Genomic DNA, 21,501 nt, shown 5'->3' on the forward strand with positions numbered 1-21,501 from the left:
TCCTTCTATCGGTGGAGCTTCAGAATGACATAAGGAAATCAATCACTAATTTCTATTGGGGACAGAAGGGAGATGAACACAGAGTACACTGGATGTCATGGTTTAGAGTGCAGATCTAAGGCTAAGGGTGGCCTTGGCTTTCGGGATCCCATACTACACAATCAGGCTTTGCTTTCAAAGGTGGCCTGGAGACTGTGGGCTCATCCTAAATCCTCTTAGGCCAAGTTCATTAAATCAGTGTATTTCCCTAATTGTAGCTTCCTAGAGGCTCGGAAAGGCTCAAGCCCTTCGTGGGCTTGGCAAAGCATTATTAAAGGCATGGAAGTCCTTCAGTTGGGTCTCCTTAATCTGATTGGCAACGGAGTCAACACCCCAATCTGGGATTCAAATTGGATTCCAGGCTTACCTAATTTCAGAATTTCTTCTGCTAAGCCTAGCAGATGTTCAATCCAATGGGTCTCCGATCTTATTGAGCCCATTACGAGATCATGGAACAGGAATTTATTACAGCATCTTTTTACAAATCAGGAAATGAAAGGAATTCTGAAAATTCAACTCGGCCGAATACCTTCTGAGGACTCAGTATGTTGGGGAGGAGCTTCCAATGGAGTATTTTCTGTCAAAAGCTCTTACCATCTAATGTGCAATGGTAGGGATTCCCAAGCTCTGCTATCTCCTTCATCTTCTCATCAGCATTTATGGGAAGGAGTATCACCTAAGGCATGGAAGTTGATATGGAAAGCCCAATGTTACCCTAAAGTTCAGAACTTTCTATGGAAGGTAGTGAATCAAGCTACTGCTATGGAGGATAATTTACAAAAGAGGCAGATCAAAATCGACCCTACTTGTAGAAGATGTGGTAAAAGATGTGGAGTCAATTGATCACCTCCTGTTTGAATGCGATCTATCTTGGGCAATTTGGTTTGGTATGGGGCTCTCTGGTATTGTGGAATCACTAGATCAGAAATCCTTGATAGAGATCATCAACAATTGGGGGCAAGCTTCATTTTCTTGATTCGAAGGCAAGCAAGGAGGCATTCAGTCTTTTTTCTTTCACTTGCTGGTTCTCCTGGTTGGCAAGAAATGATCTTTACTTTAATGGGTCGAGTTGGAGCCCTGATCGGATTGTAAATAGAACCTGGAAGGCTTATCATGAGTTTTGGTACACATCGAAGTCGGCTAATAACTTCTCTGATGGTGCGATTAGGGTGTGGATCCCTCCTCCAACTCCCTCTATTAAGATAAACTCTGATTTTTCCCTCTTTGAAGAAGAAAACCTTGCTTGGGGTTTGTGTTGAGAGATTTCAAAGGATCCTGTCATTTCGCTACTTCAATTCCCTCTGAGTCTTCTTCTATCCTCACTGGAGAGGCCATGGCTATTAGAGAAGCAGTCTTGTGGGCGAAGAATGAAGGTTTGATAAATGTCTTCTTTGAAAGTGATTCGACGACCCTAGTTCATTATTTTGTAGACCCTTTGTGCCCTGTTCAACTAGATGCCTATTGGGTGGTGGAGGATATTCGTCAGTTGTTAGCTTTCGAATCGTCTTGGTTTGTTCAATTTGTCTCTAGATGGACTAATTCTGTAGTCGACAGTCTTGCTAAGAAGGCCCAGTCCATTGCAAGTAGGACTGTTTGGCCTAATTCTGTTCCTTGGCTTCTTGAAGCTTGTAATCAGAATGTCTTGGCTTTTTCTTGCCCTTCAGCTAATTGAATATCTATTTACCAAATTTTTTTTTTTGTTATTGTCTCTCGCCATTACCTGCCACTCCTTGAAGCTCATTCCAAGGAAGAAAAGCATTTATTTAGAATCAAGGCTGAGGGGGTAAAAGGCATATTGGGCATACAAATGTTGTGCATACATACATTTGGGCATTTATGTTTTTTTGGTTTGCCAATCCCGGTTTCCAAGGCTTTGCGCTGACTAATCCGGTGTTCGACCCGGTCGCACAACTGGCTGTGGTGGGTGAGTCTCCCAGCGGGGAATTTTTGCATCCACAAGGTTTCGATACCGGAACCTTGCTTAAGCGGACCAAGGGATTTTTTGGGCATTTATTTTCAATTGCATTAAACTCACTCAAGGGGTTAGGTGTCACATCCTTTGATAGGTAATACATTTTCTTTATACTTGTATTCTTGTTGTAGTTCTAGTATAGATTGGATTATAATTGTGAGGGAGTTCTTGCCCATTAACAAAGACTGTAAAATGATGCTCATACCCTAGTAAATTTTTTTCTTTGAAATGTGATTGTGCCCTACTGTAAATCTCTCTTGAGATAAGAGAAAATTGAATGTAGACTTTTCAGTTAAACCACTATAAAATTTATGTGTTGGGGTTGATTGCAATTTACTCAATTTACATTATTTACTAATTTAGTTCCAATTTGCAATAAACTGAAAATTTTGCTTAAACCATTAGTAGTAATCTATTCACCCCCTCCCTCTTTGTTTACATTTATATTCTTCTTCTTCTTCCCAAATGATGAAAAAAATTTCCTCCTTCACCTTGGGGCCTTGACCAACTTGTGTTCTTATTGATCCACCACCACCACCACCACCACCACCGAACCACCTCTTCCCTTCCGTATAATCCTGCTAGGAAATCCTCTGAGATAATAGATCTAAATTTGCTACCAACGCTCCTCCCTCCTCCTGAGGATGTCAAGTGGTATGGCTTTGGTATGAATCGTATGATATAGAAAATGAATATCCAAAATTAAAACTGTACCGTATAATTTTGTATTTACATTTACAAAACAATTACTGTACCGTTAGGGTACAAAAATGATATATATAAACCGTACATATATGGTAGTAATAATATACAATATATAAATGGTACAAAAATGGTATTAAATGGTAAATACAGTCCAATTTTGGTATACATTGTCTAGTATTGCACCCAAAGACGTTAGCGTACGGTATTGCAATACCATTTTTGAAATGGTTCAGGACAATACAGTCCTACACTGACGGTTTTGGTATAGGGTTTCAATACCAAATTGACACTCTTACCCCCTCCAAACATGGTAACTCACCCACTCCTCCAGATAAGACAATCGCGAGGGAAAACAGAAGTATTTTGAGACATTTTCAATTTGCCCTAGCTTGTAAAGGTTCAAAAAACCAAGATAAGAAAAATGAACGAAGGAACTATAACGAAGTTGCAAGGGTTTACCCATGGTAAATTATTTTAGTGAATTTCACCCAGTTCGACAATCAGCGATACAAAAGTCGCACCGAAAACAAAATTTTTAAAATTTGTTGGAATATGTCGAAAAATCGCCGATTTACCGGCGAACCAGCAAAATCTTGGCTAATATCACCAGATATTTTTTCGTTTGCAATCCTGCAATTCTACTAACAAAAAATCCAACCACATCCCTGATATTTGCTGATCCTCTGCAGCTCTACAACTCAAACACCAGCAACAAAATCTAGTTTAGAAGGTGTGAAATATGCTCTGAAATTGAAACCCTTCCATCTTCCGTTGTCTTCTCCTCTCAGCGTCAAAACCACTGCCTAAAATTGAAACTCTGAATCTATGGAACCACCGCCTCTCTCAATGTTTCTCATCTTTTTATTCCGTTTAAAACCTCAATGAAGTTTGAAGAGAGAAGAAATTTCTTCTCTTTTCAAAGTGGGTGGGGTTGCATGTGAGATAAGTTTGAAGAGAGAAGAAATTTATTCTCTTGGGGTTCCCTGAGGATGGGAATTATGGGTTAATGGGAAATTTGAAGTGTGAAAGTGGGTAGGGTTGCGTGACATGGTTTCATGATAATAGGAATTGAGATTTAGGAAGACTAAATTGAGGAAATATCGGCATCGCTGATTCGCTAGTTTCGGCAACCAACGAAACGTGAAGTCTCGACAAGATTTCGTACTTTGGGTTCCCCTAAGGGAGAAGGCACCAACTGTGGCTTTGCCCAAGGCCTACCCCTTGCCCCCTAAGATAAAAACCTGAAAAATATGGTTTTGGCACCTGCAATTCATCCTGTTCTCAGTTCACTTTCCCTACTTCCTTATCTGCTCTCCCCTCTCCCCACCCCTAACCCTCCTTCACCCTGCAACCCTTCCCCCAACTCCTCCCTTCAATCTATTTGTTCATTTCTGTTGAAACCTGCAACTTCTCACATTAGGTGTCAAATTGAAAGCCTTTCTATTTTTGCTTTTCTCAAGTCTCATAAAAGGCTAATACAAAACCCTTGAGATTGATGTTCAAATTAAATACTTGATCCCATGGCGAAGGCACCTTCTTCCCACCATCCTGTTTTCCAAGCTTTCCCAGTGTTCCAGAATTTTATGATTAGGGTTTAGCCATCGCAATGAAACTTTGGTGGTCTAAGATTCAATTTGGTTGATTAGGGTTGGTTACAGCTTTTTCCCCCTTGAGAATGAAAAGTATTTTGGAAAAAAAAATAAAAAAGTTCTTAATGCTAACGTTTTCAATCTACAATTATGAACACGTTTTCAATCTACAATTATGAACTGGGTCAATTTGTCAATCATGCCATTAATTTAGCAAACCTTAAATCCCCTGATACTGTGATACAACATCCCACCAGCCATCCTGCTGTTCTCATGGTTGCAGCTATTAAAACCCAAGCACCCTCCGGCCGCTTTCTCCCTCCTCTCTTAAGAGAAGTTGAAGAGTCGTACAGACTTAAAAGTTTAAAGAAGTCCTTAAGATTCTGTTAAAATCAAGAACAATTTCATTCTTCTGGGAATTTACATATGTTATAGGTTTTGCAGCCTATCTTACACTCAATGCTGCTACATTTACAGGATAAAATATGTTTCAGTGGTAGGTTCCCCCTGTTATGGCATCTGTTCAGTTCGTCAACCACCCGTTTAAGTGACTCACTTGCATCCCCCAATGCCCAAATTAAGGATATATGAGGGCGCGGATCCTGTTGACATCCACAACAAAATGATTCAAAATCTTATAACAAGGATAAGCAAAACCATGACCGAAGCACCAATTCACTCTTCAATTATTATTTTAGATGATGTTGTATCAAAGGATAGTGATTCTAACCTTGTAAAACTCAGGGAGATTGTGTAGCCTATAAATCTCATCCACAGTGTGAATCTGTCTTGTAATCTGCAAGTACATGAATACAGGATAAATACAGCAAGGTTGAGATGAAAACTAAATTTTTGAGAGTTGCTGGCAAATATGTTAGCAATCTGAGCATATATACACAGGAAGAGGTCTAGTTACTAGAAAAATACACCATTCTACTGTAAACAAATTTCAATAGCATCCGTCGTTGAAACCTGAAGTGCATCCTCAGGGGGGGGGGGGGGAGAGGAAAGAAAGAAAGAAAAATAATCATCGAACCAAATACTGAGTGAAGTGTAATCCACAGATCTAATGCATCAGCCACTCGTCAATCTTTCCCAAACGAACCCAATACAAGCCTAGAAAGTGGGGTATCCATATTACCAGCAAGCTGACTAGCCCAATCCAGTAATAAAGTCCAGCACAAAGGTGACCGTAAACTAAATGTACTATGACTACTACTCCAGATCTCATTGGTATCTTAATATAGATCAGATTTCAGTCCAACAACTTATTGGAATTTAGGAATAAAATCCATTGTTGTTGGTTATCTTATGCACCTCAACTAGGATTGGTTAAAGTTACCCAAGTAATTAGTAACATATGGAATCCCATAGATGTATTACTGGTAAACTTTAATCAAGAATAAAAACTTATTATATGGGCTAATTTGAATGATATGTTGGGAATGACCCGAGGCTTTGAAGCTGTACATGGAAGACACATTTTCAAAGAGAATGAAAGGAGATCTAGTTTTGAAAATTTTCTGAATTGAAAAGATAGAGGTGCCTTTAGTTACCTCCAAAAGAGGGAATAATATTAGTCAACTAGATTTCTTCCAACAAGAAGGTCCAATATAATGTTAATTGTTAAGTAAGAACTTTAAGGTTATAGCTGGAGAAAGTCTAACCACAACAATCCCTGACTGCATAGAATGGTAAGAAAGGTAAGCTTATTTCCTTAGGAGAATATGGGGGCGCCCAAAAGGAGATACCTCTAAATTGTTTACTGAAGAAGTAGTGAAGTGAAGTGGGCCATTGAAGGAGATACTAATTTGATGTGGACTGAGATAACCAGTTGTATTAAGAAGGTAAGAAAGTTGTCCCATGTGAACCTAAAAGAAAATGTCATTCCTTCAGGAGACTTGGTGGGATGATGACATTCAGGCAGCCATTTAGGACTGAAAAAGCTAGTCCTCAACCATCGCAGAGGATCTAAAAATAATAGATTTGTCAGAAGATTGTACAGAAAGAAGGATGTAGATGCATGAATTCATAGCAATCACAAATGAACGAGAAAAATCTATCTATAAAGCAGATAAAAGTAGGGTTATGAAAAGTAGGGATATCAACCATGTTGGAAGTCTTAGAGTGAAGAGATAGATAAGGTTATTTCTGCAGCCTATCAATGAAGATACTTTGATCAATAGTCTTTCAGAAGATTGCATCACCAAGACACCATATGTGGTCATACACAAAAACTTATGTGGTTCAAGTAAAAGAAGCTTTAAGGATGATCAAAGTAAGCATAAGGGCCCAAACAAGGTCCCAATACATATGTGGAAAAGCTGAGGAATCAAAAGTTTTCATCATAGCAAGGTATTAAAAAGATTCTGAGCACAAAGCATTGTGAATCCAATTTGCAAAAAATTAGGTGATATATGGAACTGCAATAATTATAGAGGCATAAAACTAATGAGTAATATTAATAAATTATGAGATAGGAATTAGGATTATGGAAACCACGAGACAATACACTACTTAAGAGACTAAGAACCCATCTAGACATTTATAGGTCTTTGTTGAACATGGTCGTGTCACTAGAAACGACTTTCCCGAAGCTTATCACTCATGGGAGCAACTCTCAAACCAACTCTAATATGATCATTCCTTATCTTATCCTTCCTAGCTTTGCCACTCACCCATCTTAGCATTCTCATTTCTACTCCATTGAGTTTATTTATATGATTCTTTTTAACAGCCCAACATTATGCACTGTATATCAAAGCTGGTCGAACGACAGTCCTACAAAATTTTTCTTTAAGCTTTAATGGAATACGTCGATCACACATGACCCCGGATGCACCTCTCCTCTTTATCCACCCTATTTTAATTCTTTAGGAAACATCATCCTCTGTATCACCTCTTTTATTTATGATTGAACCTAGGTACTTAAAAGAATCACGCTGAGAAATCTCCTTATCGTCAAGTTTCACCACCTCATCATCTACCCTATCATGACTAAAATTATAAACTAGATATTCTGTTTTTGTTCTACTTAATTTAAAGCCTCTTGATTCCAAAGCTGCTCTCCATGATACATAGACATAATTAAATGTAATTACAATGGTGGCAGCAGCAACTGTAAGAATTGAGGGTGGAAGGGCAAAATTCCTCTCAAGAATAAGATTAATACAACAGTATCAAGTATACTTGAATACAACTGATTGTAGATCAATGATCCATATGGCCGATCCCATTTAGTTGGGATTAGGCTGATATTATTATTTTTTGCCATACATTTTTCCACTGGGAGCAAATAATGTCATTTCACATGTCTCAAACAGTGTTCAAGATAATGACAGCTCTTGATTATGCCATAATGATATCTAACTTCCAAAATCTCTTTGAAAACCTCTCATTAACCCCAATTTAAAAACTTCTGGGAATCAGACGAAGAACGATAAAACTGAAGGTGTCAAGCTCTATTCCACATATAGAGGTGTAATTTACACACTCCTTTCACATATGATTCAGGCCAAGTCCAGTATCTGCTACTAATGCCAATTATTTCAGTAATATTAACAGTAGATGGTGCAGTCTTAGCATCTCAACTTCCCAAGAACAGAAACTGGCTGCAAGGTGTAATTAATACAGTTATCAGTAGTTTATTGAATCATAGCAAACTTAAACCCTAACCATGTGCAACCCCATCAAGTATTGAAGTAATAAGAATATTAAACACGTGGTTTACAGTTGTAGAACCAAACAGTCATTTCCAAATAAAGAATTGCATAAATCAGAAATAATTTCAAAGGACAAAAGGGTACCTCAGCCAAGCCTCTGCTAATAACTTCCATTGAAAGGAATGATCGCGTATGGTCATCATTGACAAAAACTTCCCACTTATCAAATTCTATCCAGTATCTGCTTTCAATTTATTTACAGCAAAAGTGAGTTCAATGTCATGAAAGCAAAAGAAATATAGTAATTATTTTCCGACCCTAAAAAATGAACCAAAATTTATTATTGTGAAAGTTGATTCAACCGTCTCCGAGGCTGAAGTTTCTGGCGAAGCATTGTTACTATTGAATCAATTTGATGCACTCGAATTGGAACAGTTCTTCCCAAACTTATGTGGAATTCCCTTCCTAAGGCAACTTTTTCCAGCTTCTGATTGTCTTTGGACAGCACATCAAGTGGAATGTCAACGTCCACGACATGAAGGCCAGGCATGAGAGATGCAATGTTTTTCAGTAACGGTGCCAGCTCTTTCCTTGATGTAAGGGGTATATAAACTGCAAAAGTGAAAAAATTATGCAAATACCAAACTCCAGGAACATGGACAATTTAAACAGTGTTAAAATAGTTCATATATTTATTTAAGTCATCACCAAATTCAAATAGATCCCAAAATGCATTTGAAGTAGTACTCGAAATTTGTATAAAGGTGGATGCAAAGAAATTCCAAGTGTAAAAACTTAATAGCTAAGATAGAAATGAACCCTCCTTGTGTGGTAGTCAAGGCAACAAGGTGAGGTGAGGCAATATAGGACAATGAAAATAAAGGCGACACCAAGTAGTCTTGAACAAAAAAAGGACCACGGCACCTACCCGTCGCTAGGCAACACTTGACGACGCATTGACAACTATGCTTCCTTGAGATTAGTCTAAGAAAAGGGCATACACAAGTATGAACCCTGCAGGTTCTTTTTTGAGGGGGAGGGGGGTCATAGACTCATAACGTATGAACACTTATGCGAGAATAGACTAAGAATTTACAATTATGAAAGTCAGCATTCTGAAAATTAAGATAACCATTGGCATTTAACATGGAGCTAAGAACTTGAAAACAAAATCAGAAATTCTTCAGGAGAATGATTCACGCATTGTACCAGCTAGCTATCATGTTCCTTTATATCACATGAGTTCAGATCATGATTGAGAAGCATAGACTTTTCTTAGAGCTTTAATGCCCAATAAATTACATTAAAATGTTTTGTTTTTCCTTTAATAGGTAAGGCTATAGACCCATTCCCTGGCAGGCCGGACTCCCTAATACATAGAGTTTGATAATTGTGGCAGCTATTCCACAGGAGATTTGAAGGCAGAGGCTTTGTAAAGATTGTCACATTTGGAATGGACCTCCCTCTGTATTGGATTTAATTATTGTATCTTAGATCCTAATAAAGAATAACTCTCCTATGTTGGAGCTGAATAGAATTTTTTTCAACTTAGTTTGTCACATTTCCACAGGAATTATGAATGTAGCTATGCCCCAAAATTAAATGAATATGGATGACATCTCTTATGAAAGACTAACTTATAAACAACAGTTCCAAATGTAGTTATGTCCCAAAAATTAAATGAAGACATGAATCAATAAGAAAATGGTATTCAATGAAAGAAAGATTATAATCTGGATTCTATCCCTAATGAGACTGTATTTTATAAACAGAAGTCCCAAATAATCCTTGAATCCAGTCGATAATCACAAACAAGCCTAAAAAACAAACCTAGAAATGAATTTCATATCTGATGTCTTAAAACAATAAACTGTGAAAAAGGAATGTCAATTATTTTCAACAAGCTTAAGTAGAAGCAGCAGCAGAGTCACAGTACTTTTCCAAACATAGTTGAGATTGGGGTTGCAGGAGCCGCAATTGAAAGTTGGAGAACGAACAACAGCCAAGTTTAGTTGGTAGTTGTATAAAGTGTAAAAAGCTATCCCACTAGGGGGGTCTTGGGTTCTAGCCCCAAATTGCAGCAGGTTTTGGATTGTTAGATGTCGATATCTGTGGAAAAATTTTCAGCATTTTGTATGGAGCTCTTCTGCATAGCAACAAATTATGCATCAGTTATTCTGGATGAAGACAGGGTCTTCAAATAGCAACAGATGTAAGCTTGATGGATGATTTACTGTGGCCTCTTAACAACAGCTTGCAGCAATCAAAAAGATATTACAGTGCTTGCGGCAGTCTTGGAATAGCAACAGCAGTAGGGAAAACCAAGCATGGAAAGGATGAAGAGAAATGAGAAGAAGATAGGATCATAGGAGAGAGAGAGAGAGAGAGAGAGAGAGAGAAAGAAAAAAGGGAGGAGGGTGTTAGGGGCATAGAAGGACATTTCGGCAAATTTCGGGTGAAATTTGCCAAAAATTGTCCGGTTCGCTGCATACTGAAACTTTATCGGCACCAAAAAAGAAAAATTAAAAAGATCAGCGATATATCACCAAAATATCATGATAAATTGCCGAACAATCGATTTATCAACCATTCGGCGATTTTTTTCGCAAAATATCGCCAAATTATCAATAAATTCAGTGATAAAATCTCATTTTTGGCGAATTATCAACTCTTTTTTTATGTATTTTCTCTCTCTTCTCTAGAGCTTCTCTCTCCTATTTCTTGCACTCTTGCCATTTTTTCCTCGATCTTTGACATATGTGGTACATTTTGCTTCATTCTTATTAAGATTAAAGTGATTAATCACACACAATCAAACAAAAATAGGAAGAAAAGAGACAAATTTTACCCAGGTTCACCTTAATGTGAGGCTACGTACAACATTAGGTTTTTCACTATATTCTTTTTAAACAACTCGTTACAAATCTTATGTTACAAGATCATGATATTCACAGGCCCAAGCTCAAAGTGAGCGGGACCCCGTGTTCGTCGGCAACAAAATGTGAAGCATGAGCCATATTCAACAATTCTTGATGGGTATAACATTATTTGTGACGATCAAGCGGGATTTCACACAGATCTGGGAGTTCTAGTTTTGGCTATATGTAGTCGAGTATGTGTCGATTAACAACGCCAATTTGGGTGATGTTTTAGGCCAAACTAACAATCCCACTATGTTTATAGGCATCAAATTAGGCTAGACACCAAATTTGGGCCGAAAATAACCTAAAATACCCCCCGAAACAGGGGACCGAAACTGGCTGAAATTTCGGCAAATTTTCGCTGTTTTGCCAGTTTCTCCAAAGGGCAAAATGGTGAAATTCGCCGAACTTTCGCACCTTGGTTAGGGGATGGGCTATTCAGTTTTGGGTCTCTCACCTGCAGCTATTCCAGCTCTTGAACAAGGATTTCACTAACACAAGTGAGAGCACAAATGCCTCATAATTTCATTAAGTATCAGCTTCTTGCTGTGAATCTCTTTACTCTATGTAAAGAATGAGGTGTAGCTTACAGAAAGAGAAAGTAAAACCTAGCAACTCTTTGGAAAATAGAAACTAGGAAATGCTTTACAACTCAACTATCTAAACAAGCAAAGACAACTGAATAGAAGCTCAAGCCTATTTCCCAAATACAAAAACAAAACCTAACCTATGGCAGCAGTAGGATAGAGCTTTTCTCCATGTGAAAAGGCCCATAAGATCTTACTCTGAAAACATCCATACAACGCAAACATGGGTTGTGACACTGTTTATGGGAACAGTAATATGAATGTTGTGTTGACATCTTTTTCTTGGCCCTTCTAGAAGACCTACCAGGCTGGCTTAATCAGGCCCATCTGGAACTGATTCATGCACCTAGGTTCTTCTTCTGGTAATCATGGTATCTACATCAACCATCAGAAGAAACTATATCCTTGCCTATGCTCCAGCAGTGTGAATGTCGCCTATCACTGAACAATATAAGAATGATGTCTCAAAAACCTTTCCGCGTTCTAAAAGCATATGATTGTGCCCTTGGCTATGCTCCAGCGGCGTGTATTTAGCTTATCTCTGAGCAATATAAGAATAACTATCTCAAAAACCTTTCCTCATCCTAAAAGCACATGTTTGTCCCCTTACTATGTACATACACCAAAAGCAATATAACGTTCCAGAAAAAAGGAAGGGAATATATAATCAACTACTTTCATAATCAGAGAAAGTAAAGAACTTCCTGACATGGATCAGTCTTTCTTATTCTGAATACATGGCTCCGATGTTGATAATATTTTTCAGAACACCCATTTCGGCAAATTTTTCTCCACACTGCCAGTGTGGGTGACTTTCACTGTTAAACAAATTAGTGTTATTAATGCATTTTCTTTTAGTAAACAAAACCTGTTTGCATGGGAACAAAGGCAACACACCTAGAAGTGCCTATGGTTTTTTCCATCTGATTCCTGTAGTTCTCATCTAAATGTGTTGCACCCCATACCATTTTAGTAGAATAACAAGCCACAGAGCTAGTATGAAACTTCATATACATAAAATTAAGAAACAGACAATCTTATTTTTTTAAGAAAAACACCATGTCATGGCCCCAATAAGGAAAGACTCTATTGACTGTGCAACCAGTTCTACCACATGCAAGATGATTCAACAACTTTGATAGTAATAGATGGATCTAGATTGAACATCTTTTCAGGTTCAAGACCCAAACTAAAATAAGATCAGTAAGCATGGATCAAGAGACATGAGGTAAGTTGCTTCTTCTTTCATTCAATAGTCTTTGAATGCAAAATTGTATTAAAAAGGTTTTTCAACTTTAATGCTGACAACACCATTTTATCACAGCATATTTGGATTTCTTGCGTTTCATACCTTGCTTTGATGCTTTGATTTATGATTCGTTACCTGATGACTTAAAGCACCAGCTTTGCCAAGTGATATCAGTCAAGATCACTAAAAAGGGAAAACTATTCCTAAACAGCACACCAAGGGAGGGTTCCTTTGATAAACCAAATATCTGCCACCTATAATTTCAGATGATGCAAAAAATTTTGTGGACAGACAGATCTAGAGTTTCCTTCCTCATAGTTAAAATTTCGTTTGAGAGAGAATTCTTCCAGACTCAAATTCGTGAGTGGGAGATGTATATTTATAATATTTGAATTACAAGTTGAATATTTGAATTTGAATTACAACTTGTTTACAATCAAACTCTGCAACTTGTCGACACTCTGACCATAACTCAAACTCTCTTTGATCGGTTGGTGATAAGATCAATTGAGGATAGAGTTAGTTACGGTGGATTCGGATTTGAATTTGAATTCAAAGGCTTATCCTTAGACTCCCCCGCAACTTCATTGGTCGGGGATAGACAATGAGCTTGGATTTTAATAATTTGAATCTCGGAGCAGATAAACCTCAATGTTTGCAATTTGGTCTCCTGTGGGAACGAATTGGATTGAACAATCTTTGGTGGCAACTTGTTCGCAAACAAAATGATAATCAATCTCAATGTGTTTGGTTCGTGCATGGAAGACAGGATTAGTAGCAAGGTAAGTAGCTCCAATATTATTGCAGTATAGAGTTGGTGCAGAAGTGACAACCCCAAGTTCACACAATAGCTAATGTAACCATATCAACTCAGCGGTAGCAATAGCAACCCCTTTGTATTCAGATTTTGTAGAGGAGCAGGCCACAATGGGTTGTTTCTTAGAACTCCAAAAGATCAAGTTAGGGCCCAAGTAAACACAATACCCACTTGTAGATTGTCAATCAGTAGTTGAACCGGCCCAGTCCGCATCACTAAAGGCAGTGAGAGAAAGATTAGTTGTGGGCCGAAATAGAATCCCATGGGATGGGGTCTCTTTTAGATAACGAAGAATTCATTTAACCGCAACCTAATCATCAATTGTAGGGCGATGCATATATTGACACAGAAATGCTATATCGGGCGTGTGAGTCAAATACTGAAGGGCACCCATTGCACTTCTATATTGGGACGAATCATCATAAAGGGGAGGTTTCTCAAAGGTTGCTACGGTGATGGAGGTTGGGGCGCTACTGATTTGGCTTCATGCATATTGGTCCTTCACAATAAATCTAAAGAATATTTTGACTGGCAGAGATGTAAACCGTGTGATGAGCGACTGACCTTGACCCCTAAAATCTAGTTTTAAGTCACCAAGATCTTTGATGGCAAATTCCTTGCCAATGGCTGTAATGACATAATTAACCTCAGATGAACTAGATCCAGTGAGGACAATGTCATTCACTTATACAAGAAGCTATATTGTTTGATGTGCTGAAGTACAAAAATATAGTGCCGTGTCAGATGAGGACTGTGAGAATCCCAGAGTGAGTAAATAACTGCCACGCCGATGAGACAATACCCTAGGGGCCTGTTTTAACCATATAAAGCTTTTTCAAGGTGACATATATAAGTAGGTCTCTCTGGATCAATGAAACCCTGTGGTTGAACCATATAAACCTCTTTAGATAATTCACCATTTAAAAATGCATTTTGAAGATCCAATTGGCGAAGAGTCCATCATTGGGCAACTGCTAGCGATAGAATCAAGTGTATGGTAGTAGGTTTGACAACGACACTAAAAGTGTCAAAATAATCAATTCCTTCACGCTGATGAAATCCCTTGGCAACCAAACGAGCCTTATAATGTGAAACAGAGCCATCACTGTTTCGTTTGATTCTGTAAACCCATTTATTTCCACCCAAATTCATGTGGGGCCAATGAGGAACTAGACTCCAAGTACCATTACATAACAGAGCATCAAATTCATCGCTCATAGAAAGCCTCCATTTGGGGTATTTACTAGCAATGGTAAATGAGGTGGGTTTAGTTTTAGGATTATCAATAGGAGAGGTGGCTAGGAGGTTAAGTTTAGAGAAGGTTTTGAGATGACCCATTTTGGATCTGGTTTGCACATGGAAAGGTTGAGGTTGAGTTGGTTGGGATGGTGGAGGTGGTTTTCGGGCTAGGTTTTTAGGTGGGTTATGGGCTAAGGTTTCGAGTGTGGTGAGAGGTTGAGATAGAGTTTTAGAGATTTCAAAATTTGAATATGAATGTGAATTTTGAGTCGGAAAGAAGAATTCAAAATTTGAATTTGATTAACAGTTCGGGTGGGGTGGGAACATTCAAAATTTGAATATGAATTGGAATTTTGGGTTGGATGGGAGATTTCAAGATTTGAATTTGTATTAGAAGTTTGGGTGGGGTGGGAAAATTTAAAATTTGAATTTGAATTGGAATTTCGGGTGGGATAGGAGATTTCAAATTTTGAATTTGAATTTGAAAAGAGACTATCAACTGTAACCATGGTGGGATTGGAGTGCGAGCGGGATGGGTGGTTGGGAGGTTGAGTTGCAAAGGGAAACTTGGTTTCATAAAAAACTATATGTCTAGAGATGTAGGATTGGCCAAGAGTTGGATCATATATACATAATCCTTGTGTGAGTTGTTGTATCCAAGAAAAATACATTGTTTGGAGCGATATTGAAGCTTGTTTTTGTTATAAGGCCATAACCAAGGAAAACATGCACATCCGAAGATTTTGAGAAATAAAAGATCTGGATCTTTGTGATATAATACCTGAAATGGAGATTTTCCCCAAATACCAATGTAAGCATTTTGTTGATTAAGAAGACGGCCGTTTCAAAGGCGGTTGACCAGAAATAAGGGGGACTGAAGCACGAGCCATAGGAGTGATGCATGTTTCTAATATATGTCTATGCTTCTGTTCCGCACTCCCATTCTGTTTTCAGAAGTGTGTAGGCATGAGTACTGATGAGATATACCACTCTTTTTAAAAAAAATGATCAAAATACTCATATTCTTTAGCACCATCAGATTAAAAAACTTGAATCTTGAAATTAAAGACATTGGCTACACAATAATAGAATTGCTTGAATACTGAAATTGCATTAGAATGACGTACAAGTGGGAAAAAATCACGTAGATCTACTGTAATCATCCAAAAACGAAATATAATAACTATAATCCTGTGTAAATGGTGACAGAGAGGGGCCTCAAATATCAGAGTGCAATAACTGGAATGGAGTTACAACCTTTGACTTATTCAACTTGAAAGGTAATTTATGTGATTTTCCTATATGACATAGGATACACAAAACTGGTGGAGTAGATGAAAGTTGGTGCAGGCCAGAACTACGAAAGAGAGAGTCCAAAGTTCCCTTTGATGGATGCCCTAATTAGTCATGCCACACTTCTTGAGACACGTTCGTTGAGATAAACAGAGGGAGATGCGGATGGTTGATGGAAGCGATAGAGGCCAGCTTCAATTGATCCTTGAAGTAGAACAATCCCTATTTCGAGATCCTTCACAAAGAAAGAACTTGGAGGAAATTCCACATAAACATCATTATCACGTGTAAATTCACTCACAGAGAGCAAATTTTTAGTATTAGAAGGAACATGTAGTACTTTAGATAAAGTAAGAATTTGTGAAGGGGTTGATAGAGAAGCACTATAATATTTTTTATATGCAAACCTAAGCCATTACTAATGTGAAATTGATTAGTACCATGGTAACAAGGAAAAAATTTCGATCAACACCAGGATTTTAACCCTAGAAAAGGCCGAAATTTTTAGGTTTCGATCGAAATTCGACACAAGAAAAGGTCGAAATTTTTAGGTTTTGACCCCTATTATTTTTTTTTAAAATTTCGACCCAAGTTTTTGGGCCTTATATGACGTCCATTTCATATGATTCCTTGCCTCTTACTTAATTAAAACATAATAAACACAATGGAACTAATATTTTGCCTAAAAAAAAAAACACTACAAATTTATCATTCAAGTATACTACCAAATGACTGGTTTTGACAAGTACAAGTTCTATTGCATACAGACATAGAATCATCAGCATACATAAATTGTTTGATAGAATAGTTACATATACAACAAGTCAACAAAATAAAATGACCAACTAGATCAATTAAGTTGAAGCCCATATATCATATATACATATGTATTTTGAATTAATTTAAAAAATAATTATTAAAATCAAGAAATGAAAAAAATGGTAGTAAATAATAAAAAAATAAGTTTAACAAAACACAATCATAGATCATAGTCCTAGACTAAACATATATTAATTTTAAGGGAATATAAGATCATTAAAGGCATAAACAAAACGAAAATAAATAAAAGGGATGTTTGGAATTGTTGGGTATGGCTCATGCTTCACATTCTATTGCTGTCAGAGTTACCTTTGTAGCTGTTGTGGCTTAAGAGGTGTTTGGAGGCAAAAGATGAGCAAAAGAAGTGGTTGAAGGCAAACGAGTCATGGAAATTAGGTGAAAATGGAATAGAAATCAACAAAAACCGAGGAAAAAAAGTTGGAATGTTGAAATGGTTGAAATTTTGGTCGAAACCTTTGAAATGGCTGAAATCTCCAAAATTTCGGTCGAAACCTCCGAAATGGTTCAAATCTCTGAAATTTTGGTCGAAACCCATAACTTCTCCGAAATAATTGAAATTTCATTTTGGATTTTAAAAAATGCAGGCATTTTGGTCGAAATTTCTTCTATGCATGGTAAGGCATTACTGTATCCATGTGGGTTACATTGGACGTAACATGATGAGTGACACCTGAGTAAGGGTACCGAGAAGGATCAAATGAAGCCGTGGGTGCTGCCATGAAAGCTTCTGAGGAAGAATTCAACTTGGAGGCATTGGCTCTTGGTGCATACCGAAAATAACATTGCATCGCTGTATGATTAGTTTTGTTGCAAACCTGACAAGTAACCATAGGGGTAGGGAGGAGAGGGGGAAGATGCGTTGCATGTCAACCACAATTGGAGTAACCTTAAACTCGTCCTCTACCATAGCTGTTAGAGAGGTCACAATTTCGGTTAGGGGGTGGGCGGGTTGATCTAGTGGATAGATTAACTTCTGATGAAGGCAAGTGAAGTTGTTGTCTTGTTTGATCTTTGAAGATTTCTTGATTCAGTAAAAGGCCTATGAAATCATCTAGACGAGAGGTAATAGAGGTGGCAAAGGATTCATATTCATGACCTAGAACAGGAAGCACTGTGAGGATAATATCAACATTGGAAACTGATGAGTAACAACGGTGAGATGGTCAACAATAGATTTAATCTTTTGAACATACTCGGCCATAGAAGAGTGGCCTTTGCGAATTTGCAAGAGTTGGTATTACAGTTGCATTACGCAGGCTTGAGATTGGGAGGCATAAGTTCGTCCAAGGAAGCTCCAAACAGGGTGGGAAGTGGTGAGACCAACAATTTGAGAAAGAACACTTTCAGAAAGGGAGGAGATGATCCAAGATAAGATCATCTAGTCTTGCTTGTGCCATTAAGAATATACAAGTTTAGGAATGGAGGTTCGTGTGGCTGATGTGGTGGAGGGATTAGGTATGGTCTGTCGAGGAGGTGGATTGGTTCCATCAACATAGCCATAAAGGTCATGTGCATGAAGTAAAGGGAGAAATTGCGATTTCCCTAGGAGATAGTTGCTTCCATCAAGCTTTACAGGTAGGAGAGAAACGATGTTGGTAGTTGAAATCAGAGGAGAAGCTATGGTAGTGGTGGAGCTGGAGGAAGTAGGTAGACTCATTGTGGGGAGAAGAGAAGGCCATGAGGATCGTGTGGACAGAGGTCAAAGGTTGAGAAATTGATACCAAGTTAGAATTTCGTTTGAGAGAGAACAATTGAGAGAGAATTCTTCTACACTCAAATTCATAAGTGGGAGATGTATATTAATATTAAATTGAATTACAATTTTAATATTTGAATTTAAATTACAACTTTTTTACAATCAAACTCTACAACTACACTTTAACCATAACTCAAACTCTTCTTGATCGGTTGTAAATAAGATCAATCGAGGATAGAGTTAGTTACGGTGGATTTGAATTTGAATTTAGAGGCTTATACTTTACGCTCACATATCATTTTCCGGCCTAGATGGAGTTTACCAAGTGGCAAATAAAGCTTTGGAAAATTAGAGACTATGAGAAGGTTGGTGCATGCCAATTTATGGCCAATTGAGAATGGAGGAAAGTGGAACTAAGGGTGCATGCTATGGTCACTCAGCCCTCATCAACAGCTAAGAAGACAGGGGAGGTTGGTATACAGTGTAGATGAGGTGTACAGGGCACAGGTCCTTGGCATTTTCCTATAAATAGAAGAAGAGAAAGGACTTCAATGTGACAAAGACTTGCATATCAACAGAGGAAATAGAATCTGTCATGTGGATTTTCAATTCTAGAGATACTCTTTAGCGTCTGTACATGTATTCTTTTGGGGATTTTCTAAAAGTGATACAGTGGGAGAAAATCTTGTTAATGGGTCCATGAGTAGACTGGCAGGTGAGGGGTGTAAGTTGTAATTCTTATCGCAATAGTGAAGTGAGCTTGGTGTGATCGCCTGGTGCACTTAGGCCACTATACAAAAACAGAGGAATCCTGTATCTTTGCATCCACTACCTTTTTCAAGTTTTTATTGCTTTTTTACTTTGATTACATATGGCATGTTCCTAAGTGCCGGTTAATGCAGTTAATTTATGCACATTTATCCCCTAAAGACTTTGTCTATTATGAATTTCCTAGTTTCTGTTATAATAATAATAATAAAAACGAAATTGTTTTATGCACATAAGCTTCTACATGAATTCATAACTGCAACCTAAGGGGATAGAAATTAGAAACAAATCAAACAAACAGCAAGACAAGTCAAAACTGATGTAGAATAGTGACTAAAAGCTGAAAGTGAAATGGGTGAGAACCTGGAATAAAAATATGTAGAGCGTAATTCCCCTCAACATGTGGAAAGCTCCTAATTCGATTTCCCTGACCAGCTTGCAAGTACTCTAATGAAATCAACATACCCACAATATGAGCACCCAACTGATAAATACCATTAATCAAAACCAACAGTATCTGTGTCTTTTCTACGCCGGAATAATATCAAACCAGATCATTCTACAGTAGCAAGGACCCAGCAAGTAAAGCGAAAACCTAAAACTTGAAAAGCCAATCTCATACGAGAACAAAGAAAGGAGTAATTGCCCTGGAGGTCATTACCCAGAGAGTTAGGTGGCTGAAGAAGTTCCAGAGGCGGTGGTGGCAAACATTTCAATTCTTCATTATTTGAATTCTGGAGTTTGCCGTTGTTGCTTCTTCGAGGCGAGTCTTTCAACTCGGAATCGGAGTTGGACTCGGAGGAAGAACTTCCGTATGTAGCTCTCAGAGCATCCATTCTCTCCCTCCACCTAACCCGTGAATCTTTTTTCTAGTTTTACTCCTTTCATCACTTCCTCACTGAAACTTGTAAGTACAAAACAAGGTATATATTTTCCCAAAATTACGGTTTTGCCACTGTCGACTTTTCTATTTTTCAGCCATGGACATCATTTGAAATTGGGAAGCGCGCCACAGGGGGGAGGGGGAAGTTTCAATCTTCGGAGCAAGCGATTAACGTCTTCTAGTTCTAGGGTTGTTTTTCAGCTATCTTTTTTTCGTATTTCAGCTTAAATCTCATCTCTTTGAGCAGTAGAGCTTCGATGATCCATTGAAAGGAGAAAAATGAATAAGGAGAATACCTTAGGCACAAGCAGTCTGGCTTTTGATGAAGTTACGCCGGAACAGAGGGCCAGAATATCGGAGAAGTTCAGAGCTGCAAAGGCACTTCTTGCTCGCAAGAGACCCCGTCATGACGCAATCAGTCCTTTTCAATGTTCTCTCAAGTTAGTTAATTAAATCCTTTTCCTCAAATGCAATTCACTCTTTTTATTTATCTTCAACCCTTTTGGTTATCTGGGTTGTTTTTTCTTTCAGAAATGAAGTGATATATCCTAAGAAGGACCCACCGGTCCTGGTGTCTGGGAATCAAAGACCGCCTCTTGCCATGATAGATGTGAACACTCCTTCACCAGCCCGTAAAGGGTCTAGAATAACGGATGCCAAGTGTATTATACCGTACCCAGAAAGGTTATCTATCAAAAACAGTTATGGTCATCTACAAAATGATGATGTATGGATGGGAAAGGCTCAGACGGATAATGGATTGGTGGCGACATCTATCATTGCATCAGAGCAGCAATCAGAATGCTCTAGTTTAATTGATGGTTTCTCCTCTCCTAGTATTTTTACTGAAGAATTTGACGATTCTGCTCTGAAAGAAATTGATGCCTTATGCGACCAGCAATCAGCAACCAAGCCAGACAGTAGCAAATTTATGTTTGATTGTCAAACGAATCAGAACGGTATGGGTGATCAGTCTGATGTTGAGTTGATTGCAGGTCGGCCGCTTGAGGAAATTGGATGCATATTGGAGTTAAGGGATGAAACAGAGAAAGGGTCTAATGGGTCAGGTAATTCTTGTGCTGTGGAGACTGAGAACCTGCCAGAAGCCTATTCTGAATATTTGCAGTCTCTGAATGACGAACAGAGGGAGGCAGCTTGCAGTGATATTTCAGTCCCTTTAATGATTGTTGCAGGCCCAGGAAGTGGAAAGGTTTGTTTCTGACACCAGATGTCCTTATTTT

At 38.1% G+C, this 21,501-nt stretch overlaps 2 protein-coding genes across 4 annotated transcripts in view; one reads left to right on the forward strand and one right to left on the reverse strand.

Annotated features, from left to right (window-relative positions):
- Positions 1-4,465: 4,465 nt before the first annotated feature.
- On the reverse strand, positions 4,466-20,225 carry LOC149029218 (U6 snRNA phosphodiesterase-like protein). 2 transcript variants are annotated; one of them, XM_089141150.1, is made up of 6 exons: positions 20,039-20,225; positions 19,741-19,824; positions 8,330-8,579; positions 8,112-8,208; positions 5,036-5,101; positions 4,467-4,907 (listed from the first exon to the last, which is right to left on the reverse strand). In XM_089141150.1, exons 1-6 carry the CDS (start codon positions 20,211-20,213, stop codon positions 4,710-4,712), a joined length of 870 nt encoding a protein of 289 aa, XP_088997276.1. In that variant the 5' UTR covers positions 20,214-20,225; the 3' UTR covers positions 4,467-4,709. The 2 variants fall into 2 exon arrangements, with proteins under 2 accessions (XP_088997280.1, XP_088997276.1); XM_089141154.1 differs by lacking the exon at positions 19,741-19,824 and having other exon boundaries at positions 4,466-4,907.
- Positions 20,226-20,391: 166 nt separating this feature from the next.
- Positions 20,392-21,501, forward strand: part of SRS2 (P-loop containing nucleoside triphosphate hydrolases superfamily protein) — a 75,892-nt gene continuing 74,782 nt past the window's right edge. For both annotated transcript variants that reach the window (XM_089141160.1, XM_089141165.1), the window contains exons 1-2: positions 20,392-20,700; positions 20,792-21,470. In XM_089141160.1, coding sequence (XP_088997286.1) covers positions 20,540-20,700; positions 20,792-21,470 — 840 coding nt within the window. In that variant the 5' untranslated portion in view covers positions 20,392-20,539. The remainder of the gene's footprint in view (positions 20,701-20,791; positions 21,471-21,501) is intronic.

This window comes from Hakea prostrata, chromosome 1 (assembly GCF_041222555.1).
Source record: "Hakea prostrata isolate BN-2017 chromosome 1, UWA_Hpros_2, whole genome shotgun sequence".
Classification (NCBI taxonomy): domain Eukaryota; kingdom Viridiplantae; phylum Streptophyta; class Magnoliopsida; order Proteales; family Proteaceae; genus Hakea; species Hakea prostrata.